The 13,749-nt window shown below is 47.2% G+C and overlaps 1 protein-coding gene across 6 annotated transcripts in view; it reads right to left on the bottom strand.

The window, feature by feature from the left end:
• FAM171A1 (family with sequence similarity 171 member A1) overlaps window positions 1–12,430 on the bottom strand; it is an 89,110-nt gene extending 76,680 nt beyond the window's left edge. For 2 of the 6 annotated variants that reach the window (XM_048061855.2, XM_048061858.2), the window contains exon 1: window positions 12,163–12,402. In XM_048061855.2, the coding sequence (XP_047917812.1) occupies window positions 12,163–12,256 (94 nt within the window). In that variant the 5' untranslated portion in view covers window positions 12,257–12,402. Of the gene's footprint in view, window positions 1–316; window positions 400–1,389; window positions 1,502–9,895; window positions 10,798–12,162 lie in introns of those variants that run through there. The other 4 variants (XM_066991672.1, XM_048061857.2, XM_048061856.2 and 1 more) reach the window with 4 other exon arrangements.
• Between the last annotated feature and the right edge of the window lie 1,319 nt (window positions 12,431–13,749).

Genomic DNA, 13,749 nt, shown 5'->3' with positions numbered 1-13,749 from the left:
TGCTGTCTGCCTCCCACACGTGCTGAACGCCAGCCCAGGCAGGGGAAGCACAGCTTCATCGCCCACGGCCAGGCAGCTCCCTGCCTGCGCCCCACCTTTGGCGTTTCTCCTTGCTTCTCTCATGCAAGCGTGACAAAGAAAAGCATGGAATGGCAAGAAAAAGGTGACGAAACCTGAAAATAATTTCATGAGGGTCCTGCAGTAACTGCCATGACTGAATGTAAATTCCTTAAACAGTCCCTAAACGCTGAAGTAAAAACAGCAGGAATTAAACCCTCAACTCTTCTATGGCCTGGGTTTACTTCCCAGCCCTCACCTGGACAACGTGCCATCTCCATCACTGTGCTTTCTCTGTACTCCTCAACTGATCTTCTGCACAAGAGAAGCATCTTCTCCATCCTGTGGATAGAGAGTAAGCTCTTGAAGCAACAGGTGTTACTTCTATTTCAAAGTTAGGCCCATTTATTAATACAAACTTTTATTTTACACTCAACATGCTATAAGAACACTTTTGAGATGCAGCTGAACAAGAAAGCGCTACTCCTTTTGGTGAGCACGTGTAGCTCCTTCAAAGCCTTTGGGCTGTCCAAAGTGCTTCTGACTTAACAACATTTTGACTAACAAAGGTCAAAAAGACACACCAGACAGCAAGCAGTGACCAGCCAGCAACCTGATGTTGTCACATACTATTTATGGTCAGCCCCCAGATCCACAAAGCTCTTTCACAATGGATTATTTAGAACACATCCTTATTAACTGCTAATCTGAGTAACAGTAGACAGAATGGCATAAAGTAACAGTGAATGTAAAAGCAATGAAATTTTTGCCCCACGTTAGCATCCTGGGCAGGAAACACTGCTGTGCATTCACCCTTCCTCCAGTTAATTATGTAACTTCGTGTAAAAGCTAAAATCACCACAATTTTGTAAAGCACAGGCATGTACGAACTGAAGAAACGTCACCTGAGAAGGAGTTTGGCCTGATTTGAGCTTCGGGATTTCCCACCATGCAGCCAGGCTAGGGGCAAGGGACGACGATACTTGACCATTCTGAGCGGCTAACTGATGCAAGGCTTTTAATACTCGAATGCACCAGATATTAGAAAGCATCTTTGTTTATGTGCAATCACCCATGGTAAACAGATTCTCCACTGCTTTGACTGAATCTATAGGGCTATCATTTATTTATAAGAGTTTGATCTTGAGAGCTTACAATTACTCTCTTTTTATTTTTCTTCACCACAGAATAATTTCTGAAAGTTTGGGCTGCTCACTTAAATTATGCATTAAGGGAACATATACAGCATTTTCTTGCACAAGGGGAAAAGCATTACCTTTCTACAACAGCATCAAAATAAAAATGGCTTGGCTCTGTTACCTAGCCCCTCACCTCTGAAAGCCCAAAGATTTTTCTGTGCTGAAGGTTAACGTGTGACATGACACAGCTTTGATCCTTTCTCTGAAGACGTCTGCTAACTTAGTTGACTTACGCAGCTATCTTTCTGCAACAGTAAATCATGATTTTAAAAAAAAAAAAAAAAAGAATGTTAATGAAAGATTAACTACACACTCACAGGTAAAATTACTAATTAAAACAAGATCTCCAGTCAGATTTTTAACACAGCTAAGGAGTGCCAGGCAGTTTTCACTGCGGTAAAGCTTCACAGAGCAGATAGCTATTCATATCTGATCTAAAGAAGGAAGTCCTTATCTAATCAAACGTCTGGAAAAGCTAATGGTTTTCAGCATGAATTTTAGTACATGAAGGTTCTCTTCCTTCAACAACCGATATTTAAAAGTACTTTTACCAGCTTAATATTCTGAAGCCTGCTGCAAGTTACAACCCAATAGCTTGCAGCAATAAGAAAATTTGAAATTCATCCCATTAGAAGCTCTCACTCCTACTGCTTCAAACTGCTTGAAGCAAGTGTATTTTGTAATTTTCACATAGGCTGCTAACAACAACATTTACATCGACTAAGTCCAGCGCCATAATTCCCTCGAAAAAAGTTTTAACAAGCAGTATGCTAAAGAATGAAAATAACTATCCCGGTAAGAACAAAGAAAATCTTAACTTTTGAAGAAAATGAGCTTCTTCATATTAAAGTTTTAATAGTGGGGGGAGGAAAAAAAAAAAAAAAAGTAACACTTCCCCCACACAGACACCCTGAATAACAACAAAAATACAGCTCTCGTTTCAACCATCTGTGTTCCTGGCTCCTGTAAATCATACATCATGAACCCAGAGACTGCTTCAAAGTTAAGCTATTTGCCAGGACCTTGACTGCAGCACCACAGACTGAAATAAGCTGAGTTGCAAGAATGCTCTGGGCACTAACAGTAAAGCTAAAAGAGCGACTATATTGCTGTGCTTCGCAGTGTCTGTCAACGTTATTCCCACAAGCAGCTTTTTAAACTCCTGTAATATTTGTCCAGGTCAGCGTGCTGCTCAGCAGGTTTCAGAACTCGCCAGGAGCACGATTTGGAGCACAGCAGTGAGAACAGCTCTCGCTGCCATCTCGAGCCGATGCCACCCGTCCTGCAAACACAACGCGGCGCCTGGGCAAGTTTGTCGCCGGGCTGCCCAGCAGCGTGTTCCCATCCTCGCCTGCCTCACCCTTGCAGCCCAGCAGTGCTGCCTGCAGAGCTCCCGAACCCGTTTGCGTCCCTAGCACTGCCCGTCCGACTCCAGCAGAAATGAAAAGCCGCCACGCACCCTCCCTGGCGGAGCTTCCTGCTGGTGCGAGGCAAAAGGCCTCCAAGCCTTTCAAGATAGGAGAGGGCCAACACGGGAACAGAAGGAAGAAGGGTAGGATAAGAAGTTTTCACGTCTTATCTCTCAGCAGACACCCTAAACGAGGAGACATCAATGCAGAAATGCAATAACTAAGGAAAGCAAGGCAATTATCTGGAGGGAAATGGGAATTGCTCTGGCCGACAGACGGTTGTGAGAGGAGTGACCAGACGCTATCAGACGCCAGGCAGTAATTACGCCAAATCACATACTTGGAGTTAGCTGATAAAAATTTCTCCATCAGGATGCTGTGTTAAGCACCCAGGACTGCCCTCTGCCTTTCTTCTGCATTTCAGTTGGCCAAAGTGCATCATTTCCTCCCAGGCCGCGAGGGAGGGGCTGAGAGCAGAGCCAAGATGACTCAGGTGCTAACCCACGTTCCTCTACAGCTGGTAGAAAACTGATCAGCGCTACGTACTGCGGGTCACATCGGCTTAAGCCGTGGACAAAACTCTGCTGAAACGACCACGCCAGGCACAAAGTGGAGCAGCAGATGCAGAGACAACAACCTGTCCTGCTGCAGACGGAGGCGGCCGCGCCTGCAAACATCTCAAACCATCCGTGAGTACACAGGGCTGGCCATGTTCACTGCTCCGAGCTCTAGCGCAGTTTTTTCAGTCTCCTGGGGGCAAATTGGTTATCCAGAAAGTCTTTATACTTTTTCTTGGAGCAAAGAGGTGGTAAGAAATTTTCAACAGTTGTCTCCTTCGAGCAGTCACTTCTAAAACAACTCACTTGCTAGAAGATGTCCCCTACTATTTACGTAGTAGTTCTGTAATCAATTTAATCCTGCATCAACTGGCACTGTTGCCATGAAGTCCCCGTTTTCATTTACCAGCTCCTCTCAGCCCCTTCCTCTACACCAGCAGCAGCGTCTGCGTAACTCCCCATGAACCCGACTTGGGAAGTGATCCAGGTGAAAACTGAAGCGGTGTGTACAAGCGTTTTCAGTGGGGTAACTTCCTCCATCTGATTTATCACACAGCTACACAAATGCCAGTAAGAGAGAAAACAGACAAAGGTGAGAGTAACAATAAAGCTTAATCCAGAATAAATCAACTCTTGGGAACACAAAACTAATTAAAACTGTGGGAAAAAAACCAACATGGAGACAAGCCCAAACAACTCCGCAAGCCTCCTTACTTGTTTCTAAACCTTCTTTTTGTTTATTTACCCTTGGGAGGAAAACACTTGGACTCATAACACTACAAAGACAAATGGTTTAGAAATGTAAAATAGTGCCGTAGACAACAACTGGTTTGAGCCTTGAGAAACGCATCATAACCCAGCCAGGTAGTCCATGGGTGTGCATTCATTCCTCCAGCAGTGGTTATGTGCTACGTATTCAGTAGCTCTTAAGCTCAGGGCAACAGTGTCCTGATGAGACTTCCAGTTATGATATCTAGGGGAGGATTCATCTGTCTAAATGGGAGTGCCTGGGCTGCTGGGCTAGTCAGCGGAGATCCCTGCAGCCAGTGGATGCTATAGCATGATCCATCTGGCTCAGTGTGCTCGCTCTTGGTAACAGCGACGACGCTCAGCTCCATTAGCTGGATAGATCAGATGTTTGTGTCTGCGGGAGGACTGCAGATGACTGACTAAGATGCAGACACCTGAATGAGGCAAGACGCATGACAAGCGCACGTCCGTTGCATGGGAAGTCATACGTTCACATACCGAGTACAGAGTGAGAGATGAGATGTTTGGATCTCAACCTTTCGCTTTGCACAACTGCCCAAGGCGTAAGGTGGAGAGCAAGAGGGATAGATAAAACTGCCAATACATTTATTTCCTCCCAGCAAAAGTCTAAACACATCATTTACAGTTTTTTGTTTGTTTGCTTTTCTTTTTCTTTTTTAAAATCAAGGAAGCCTCACAACATTGCTTGAGAAATGCTTGTTGCCACGTTAGTATACAGCCTTGCTTCTAAAGGATGGAAGAAGACAGTATTTTCAGTAATGGTGATCACAAATACAGGATGAAACAAGGTGCTCCCAGCATTGTTATCACCTCTAGAAACATCTCCAAGAAGAAACACCTTTTTTTTTTTTTTGGTTTCCTTTTTGTTTTAAGCAAAGCAGGATTACCTTATAACTCTACCTCTTATTTACCTTGGCATTTACTGACTGTTAAATTAAGCTCCCTTTTACTGTGAAACGTTGCTATTCTATTACCCACATCTACCACTCAGTACAACAGCTCTCCATCACTTTTCCAGCTGGGATTTCTTGAAAAAAATGGAAGCATTTTGCACTTCATTGGATTCAGCTCTGTTGTTGCCCCCATGCCAAAAGGATGCTGCTACTTCCTTCCCTCAGCTTCCCTCACGCCCCTGCTTCCTCCCCGCTCACCCCTGCTGCCGCTGTGGCTCCTCAAAGCCTGCTTCCCACAGAGCGGGGAGGCTGAGGGTGGCCCCTGCGGAGTCACCCCAAGCCCAGCAAGGTTTACGCGGGGTTCCCCTCATCTGTTACTTGCCTCGCTATCTGCCGCACAACCAGCAAGCAGCACAGGAGGGTTTTCCACCGGTGCAGGTACAGGTTTCTGCTCACAGTGACAGGTTTCTGCTTCACCGCCCGGTGTACGAGGTGTACAGATAAGGGATAAAGACAGGATTTCACTCACGGTGGCAGCTCGTAGAACTGCAAAAACTAGGAGCAGGAACAATTAAAAGATAACTTCAATGTTGGATTTCCGGAGTTCTTCTGTGCCCTGCCTGCACACAGACCACTTACCACTTCTATTCTACATTATATACTTTACACTAACAGCAGCTCTGTTTAGATATACCCAATCCTCCACGCAGTCAGCATGGGAGCCAAATTTACAGATTATACTGTACATAAAGTAATTTTCCCTTCAGATCACCTCTAAATTCATTGCTCTTCAAACAAGCAAAAAAGCAAAATGGGTATATCCGAAACAGAACATTTCACATTATTTGACCCACTGGCATTTTACAAGGAATGAAAAACGTAGCCTTGTGCTGGATATTCTTAAATACTGCTTTCAAGGTCTCAGACTTGCCATATGTCAGATAGGATTCTGTGTTAATATTTTAAAGTGAAAGATTCAATGCATTTATTAAAAGCAAGAACAAATTACAGTATGTTCACATTCTTATGGCTCCGTAGTAACAAATATATCTTTCCAGTTTCCAATAAAACTAAAGATGGTGCTCAGAAAAAGCACGTGTATAATGCTTATTACCCCCGCACAACAAGCCAGATATTACATTAGCTGGAAACTTAATGTAAACCAGCTTACATGAAAATGTTTCTGGAATTTCTGGGAAAAAAAAAAAAAGGAAAAAAAAAAAAGCACTCTCTTTGGTATTTCCTAAAACAAAATGTTTTAGTATATATGGCAGGTTCCAAAAAGTGTTGCTGCAGGTAGGTTGGTTGGATTCCTTCCCCTCACAAAAACTTGTCAGGATGGACTAAGAAATTAAGATGTCCTTCCCCCCCAGATAAATCAATGTAAAAATTTTTGTATTACTCATCTGTTTTAGTAAATACAAGTCTCTTTACACAGGCTTCTTGTCTTCCTTACTTGTGCTGCCTGACAGGTATACAGTAAAACCCCTGAGACCCGTGGGAGAGGCAGGACACCAACACCACAGCTCTCAAAGAAGCTGCCTTTCTTCATATCCAAAGGTGGAACTGATACATACCAGTGCAAAGGGAAATTAATCCTACAAAAAATGCCATACAAGGTGATCAGTGTCACGAAAAAGAAGTACTGAAAATGCACACTTCGACTTCAAGTTGCAGATGTTTTGGAGGCTATTTGATTTGCCTTTGGCTGACTGGAAGAAATAACTATCTCCCTACCTCACGGGTTCGAGGTACATGACAACTGGATTGATCAAATGCACTGGAAAAATTTCAAATACATGAAAGCAGCATCATTTCCAGCCATACTGCTACCCAGAAGCCAAACTTCAAACAGTGCACTAAGAAATGCCTTTCAAACCGTGCGCCAAGCTGCCAGGTACGGCACGTAGCCGTACTGCCACGCAGCAGCAGAAGCTGCCGTGTGCATCGCCACCCTGGGGAGGCTGCTTTTATGGTGTCAGATGAACTGCTGGTGGACAGGCAGGAATTTCCTCCAGGTGAGCTGCTAATGGCTGCTGTGTACAAGGAAGCGTACCCATTCCTTTGTCATGAAGTTTAGTTTTGCCTTTAAGAAACCTCTGATGGTTACTTGCATTATAACTTATTCCATCTTCTCTTTTGCTCTTGCCTGAGTAAATATAACTTCTTAGAGAACACTATCCTGCATGACAGGGGGGGCAGAGGGGTAGAACTGGATGGTCTTTAAGGTCCCTTCCAACCCAAACCATCCTGTGAAACAAATTCACTAGGAGAAGCTTGTGGTAATGGTCCTTAACCCCCGAACTACGCATTAAGTCTCCCTGCCATGCATTTTGCTCTCATTTTTCTTCATGCACCACGACTGTTGGTAGTCATTGCTCATTTACAGGAGTACAGAACTAATCTGAAGTATGTACTAACAGTAGGCAGTGACACTCCTATCCCTCAATGCACCAAAATCACTGAAGATTTCTCAAGTTTTCCATCGAACCTAAAAGCACAGTCCTCCCTCCATCCCCACACACATACGCCGAGGCTTCTGTTAAAGCACCAGGCATATGGTGAAATTGGATTTCATTGCTACAAGAAACCTCTCCTGTAGAGAGGGGACTGCTATTTGAAACCCTTCACTCGGCCAGCAGTCGGCACAGAAAGCAGCGGACCCTAAAACTTTCATGAACCAGGTCTCATACAGCCAGAGGTGTCGGTATGAGGTTAAAAACAAAAACAACCAAAAAAAACAACAAGAGAGGAAGAGAGAAGGTGGTTCTTCCCTGTGTGTTAGGGAACACATGTGATTAACACCATCTCAAGGCACAAGCAGACAAGCGGCCACCGGGAAGCCAGCATGGGAACTCGCCATCCCCTGCCAAGCACATACACGCGTGCTCGTAACCGTACGTAAGGTGAGCTGAACCACTCACTGCAAGGTGTTACAAGCCAAAAAGGTGAACACGAACGCTCACCAGAAAGGCTGCAATTTTACACCGTGCACTCACCAAGGTAGTCGCTCATTTGGCCCAGCTCTCAGCATGCCATCTGCAAGCATTAGGAGTTTAAAGGTAAACATGGAAAAGTCCAGCAGTTTTCTTAATCTGATAACCAATAAAAATAACAAATACATCCTCCTCATTAAGATTTTACAATACTAGTACTAAGCAAACAATTTGCTCCTCCTAAAGTAAAACATCTTTTGTACTGTTATAGAGCAGTTTAGTTTCTACTCTGGTGAGTCCATTTGTGGTCTCAATGAAATAACGTTTGCATTTGAAGGACATCAGTAATTTACAGCGGATTGAGAAGAGTTGGTGCCGCGATGCAAGATGAAAGAGATGACTAGTTCTACTTCATCTTAACGTTATCTATCATCACAGCCAGAACTGCAAGCTTGGCGTAAGTGGCTTAAAAAGAAGCCAAGAACTTGAGGGTCTCTTTACTGCGGTTACTGAACCATCCAGAGAAGAAACCTTCGCAAAATGCCCAGCTGAAATGGTTGTGAAATTAGCTTTCACAACACCAAGTAATGTAATGGCTGGTTGCACGCAGGCAAGCAGCAGCACTCAAGCATCAATTTCCCTATCGCCCATGCACCCAGAGGGAGAAGATATTGTGGATTCTGACTAAGTTGTGACAGCTGAACTTTTATTCACCATCATACTAGGAAAAAAAAAAAAAAAAAACAACAGCCTGATCTTATCCTGCGGTTACAAAGTTGGGACAGCCTGAGCATATGCGTCTACCAGTAGAAAAGTCCTTGAACCGCCTGTTATTTATTATTCAAATGTGTTATTTTATTATTCAAAACTTCTTAGTTTTGAACAACTAATAACATATAAAGACCAGCAAAGACATAAATTAAAACATACATCCACTGCATCAGCTGAAAGCCATCCTGGGCTTCTGCACTACAACGTAACACTCGAGCAGTTCTTTTATGAGATCCTCCCTTGCATCTACGAATGAATCATCACCACTTTCTACTGCAAAGCAAAGCTAAAAGCCAACAAAGAAATTGAACCCCTCTCAAATTACACTGATTTCACTTGCATTCTGCCTGGGTTCCTGTTGCCTCCTCACATAACTCTTAAACTCCCACCTTGCCAAGGCCCCCAAAGTTTAAAAGGGTCTGCTCATATGAAGAGAGCTCATCGCGTATTTCGTCTGTACTCAGCCAAATCACCAACTGACAGTCAAAATCAAGCCTAAGGGGTCATGGGTATTTTTGTTTGCTTGTTTGCTTTTTTAATTCAAATTCCTATACATTAATTTCAGCATACATCCAAACCAATTTAAGTTTCAGAATAAATAATAAAACAAATTAAAAAAAATAATCAAATATAATTTAGTCCCACTTGAAACACTGGCCAGGTTGTAAGCATCTGAGAGAAATTAGAGAAAGAACATCATATCAATCCTTGATGTATTTTCCTGGAATTCTAACAACTTCATTGCTGGGGTGCTAAGTCGCAATAATGCCAAAAATGAACAACTCATCTGAATGGACTCTACTGTACTAAAAAAAAATAAAAAATTATTCCACTTACTGAAACTTACAGGTTACCTCTGTGACCTTCGGAGGCCACACTGTATCTGCATAATGAGCCAAATAAGGTAACAGCCTGCCAAAGTCGTCCAATTTTCTAAATAGGGTGCTAAATGCGGAGCTTAATTACCAGTACTTTCCATATTCACCGATTATGTAACCAGCCTGCCTGAGCAGAATTTCAGGCTGGAATCGTCTGAACAGAAGGCTGAGAGCAGCGAGAAAGAAATGCTAGATGCAAAGACTCGCTCATCTTCCCTTCCTGAACCAGGACACCAGTTACATATCCCATGTTCAAATAGCTCCCAGTCCGAGACATATTCACATTAACAGAGGAATGGAAAATCTTAACTATGCCTTACCTAACCTATCCCACCACAGGGAGGATTCTACCACAGCCTCCTGTAATCTGTAAATACTGCAGTTGAAGCTATTACTTCACAATAGCACCCTCTGGTTTTCTCACCTCCACCTTCATTCGGATCCCTTGGTAGTCTAGTCTCTTCCCAGCCACAGGGGGTACATCCATTCAGAGGAAAGAATGTCATCTGCATGCATCCCTAAACTTTGGCAGTGGTGCTCTCTCTTCACCTGTAGCTAGAACTATCACCACAGTGCTAAAGGGCAGGAGGGAAAAAAACAGTTGGTTTAAGCTGTATAACCATTTAGCGCTTACTGTGCTCAGCACACAAACAAGGAATGTGCGGGGTGCTAAAACACCTCCCCATCCCCACCCCCAACGTTCACACCTGATGGGTATACAAACAACAAGTTTGCATCACAAGCTTTTTTTAAAGAGATTCACAGTAAATAGCTGGTAACTAATAACTACAGCTCAGCAGAACACGCTTCAGTACTAGATCAGCTCTACATATCCATTTACCAATGCAGACATCCAAAGCTCACAATAAGAATTTTTGAATTGGGAAAAAATTGGGAAATAATGCTACCTATGAAAGCTCAGCTGTTCAGCTGTACACTGAAGATAAAATTAGACCATTCCATCTAGATACAAATGTTCTCAACTCACTGACATAGCTGCTATTACTTAAATCATCAGCTATCAGTTTTGATGGGAATGCAGCAGCTATGGAGACAAGACTCTCCAGATACTCTGAACTGAGCTTACAGTAGAAGATAAGATCAACAGGGCAGTTGAAAAGCATTAATTTTGCTGATACCTCACTGTTCTGATTGCATATATGGACAGATTTCTCATATGATACAGAAATTACAGTAGAACTTCAGATACCAAGTGTCAAGGGATGAACGCAGTTCTTTTTTTTTCCCGTCTCATCCATCAGTAAACTCAATATAGTCCTGAGTTTAATGGCACTTGAATCATAGTTCAGGACTTCTTATTTTGTAACAGCTTCCTTAAAAGAAGGCCTGAATGTGACATTAACTTTGACATCAGATTGCCTAGTGCGGTAGGTTTTGCTACGAGATACCAGCACGTTTTGAACACTCTATATGAGAACAAGAGTCTACCTAGAGCTTACCTAGTATACCATAAATACAACTATAAAAAAGTCAAAAAATATTACTTTGAACATATTCCTTCTCTCCTTGTGGCAAGCATCGCTTACTGGATCTTAAGGAAGGGCAGGACAGGAAAGCTTATAGGAAACGGGACACAAGCACACCCTCACACGGCGTACTTCCATCCCACCGCAGAGGGAACAACGCCACTGACCACAGCCACAAGGGCTGAGCTGGAGTAAGACCTCTTCCATCCCTGATGGCGCACGTAGCCACCTGACAGCGCAAGCTACGAGGCAACTGACGATGCTGGAGACGCATTTTCTCCCGGCACCCTCAGGACCTGGCACGTTCTGTACCACCAGGTAGCCAGGTTTTCTGCTTTTTGACACAGCCGTGGTCCCGGTAGGCACGCTGCTGCTGCAGGGCCCTTCTCCAGGCACAGGGAGAAGCAGCTCTCCTGTCACACCACGCCGGGAGCCACCGGGGCACGGAGCAGCATCTCCCACCCACCCGGTTTCCACACGGGGTGTGCGTTATGGGGCAGGTGCACCTCGACACCATGCCCAGAGGTACCTGCGAGGAGTGGGGCAGAGCAACCCCTGGCTGGGCCCAGGAGGACGGCGATTGCCACAGGGGCTGGGGGCACCGCCACGGCACCCCGGGGTGCTGGGGTCTTGCCCCACCGGGGCTCCCGCTCCCACCCCAGAGGTGCTGGCGAGTGACAGGCCATCAAGTCGCCTTCCCCGGCTGCCCCAGCCCACCGCGCCGAACAAAAGGCCGGGCCGAGGCCCGGAAAAGTCCCGGGGCTGCGGGGCCGAGCCGCCCGGCCAGCCCCGGGGGAAGGGGGCGAGCCCGCAGCCCGGCGGCCCCACGGAAGGGAGGCGAGGGGCTCGGGCGGCCCCCCCCAAGGGCCCCGCCGCCCCTCACCGCCGCCTCGGGCCCTGCGGCGGGAGGGCTGCCGGGGGAGATGGACGCAATGCAACAGCTCCGGCGGCACGGAGGGAGGGAGGGAAGGAGCGAGGGGGCCGCACAATGAGGCCGGCGGCAGCCCCCGCCGCTAACAAAAGCTCCCCAGCCCCGGGGGTCGCACCCGCCTCCGCCGCGGGGCTGCCCCCGGGAGGGGTCTCCCGTCGCCCCCCCCCCCCCGCCCCGATTCCTCCCCGGCCCCCCCAAGTTGGCACGATGCAGCCCCCCGGGGGGCCGCGGCACAAAGCGGGCCGGTCCCGCCGCCCTTCTCCCCGCACCGACCTTGAGCCGCCTCGGGCGCCCCTAAGGTTTTGGTCACCGCCTTCCACACGTTGCAGCCCAGCAGGCAGAGGAGAAGCGCCGCCGACCTGCTCATCTCCACCCGCCTGCCGCCGCCAGGGAGAGGGAACCGCCGCCGGAGCCGCTGCCCGGAGGAGGAGGAGGAGGAGGAGAAAGAGCCGCATCAGGGGCCGGCCCGCTCCGCGCCTCCCTCCATGTTGCCGGGCGCTGCCCCTCCTGCTTTCCCCGCCCGCCGCGGCGCCCCGGCCTCCGCTGCCCCCGTCCCCCCCGGGCCGGGCGGGGAGGAGACGGGGGAGGGCTCCGCGGCCCCGGCTGCCTGCGGGGCGGCACAGCGCTCCCTGCCGGCCCTGCCCCGCCGAGGGGGGCGGCCGGGGGTCGCCGGGCGGCGGGGGTGCTCCTTCGCCGAGCCTCGCAGCCCCTCCGCCGAGCCCCGCTGCCCGGCCGTGCCCGCAGCACGCCCGGAGCCCCGCCGGGCGCCGCCGCGCTTACCTGCCCCTGGGCTTCGTCCCTCCTGCCCCGCCGCCCCCCGTCCTCCCCTCAGCAGCCGCAAAATGGCCTCTCCCCGGCACCGCGCTCGCCCGGCGGGGGGGACGAGGCGGGAGAGGGGCGCGATGGCTCGCAGGGGCCTGCTCGCCTGTTGCAGACCCAAAGCGGTTTTGAAAATAAACACAGCAGCGACCGAAGGGCCAACCGAGAATCCATCTGCTGCTTTTGCGTACAGAATCGTTTGGTGAAAGGGCCTTCGGAAACGGGGCAAGAAAGGAAGGGCGAGCGGTTGAAGGCAGATGCTGAAGGCCGAGGTCGCGGTTCTGCACCCGCTTTGGCCTTGCAAAACCCGTGTGGATGCGGTGGTGGCTGTCACTGCCGTGCTTAACAGGGTGTCACAGGAGGGTTTCTCTCAGGTTTAATTTGTGCCATCCATAAGAGCATCTCTCGGTGTACTTTTTCTCCAGGAGACAGAACACAATGCCGCAGCGCTCACTTCTCCCCTTCCTGGCTCTGCTGAGCGTTATGCTTCCTAGGGGAGCGAGAACAGGCGCTGCTCATGTTTCCTCCGGCGCAGAGACTGCTGCTAGGGACAGCTATTATGGCAAGTCTTTACACAGCTGTGCAAAGCAAAGCCTCTGCCCTACCAGCTCACGGATTTCCCATGATCTGGTCCCAAACACTGTCTATGCTTCTGTTTGCCTGTAAGACTGAAGTTTGCATACCTAAAAGTTTAATCCCTCACAGAGGCATCTTATGGCTTCAGGTTTTACTTGTAACATAATTCTATTTTTAAATAAAATCTACCATAAAAATGTTGTATATGTATTTATAGGAAGCAATACAGTTGTTTACCACTTCAGTATGTAACCAGACTAGCTATCACAAGCTACAGGTTGTTTCTTTACTGAATTTTATGGAACTCATATCCCAGAAGTATAAAACTGGTTTTGCAATCCTTGAATATTTTACATTTTCTTTTTGGAGACACTCCAATTGCTTATAATGTATTTTACCCTGATTTTATTGTTAAGAGGTTCAAATACGTTTTCTTAGACTTGACAAATATGGTGTAGACCACTA

This window comes from Anser cygnoides, chromosome 2 (genome assembly GCF_040182565.1).
Source record: "Anser cygnoides isolate HZ-2024a breed goose chromosome 2, Taihu_goose_T2T_genome, whole genome shotgun sequence".
Taxonomy (NCBI): Eukaryota; Metazoa; Chordata; class Aves; order Anseriformes; family Anatidae; genus Anser; species Anser cygnoides.
Note: the sequence above shows the minus strand (reverse complement) of the source record. Positions and strands in the feature narration are given on the sequence as shown.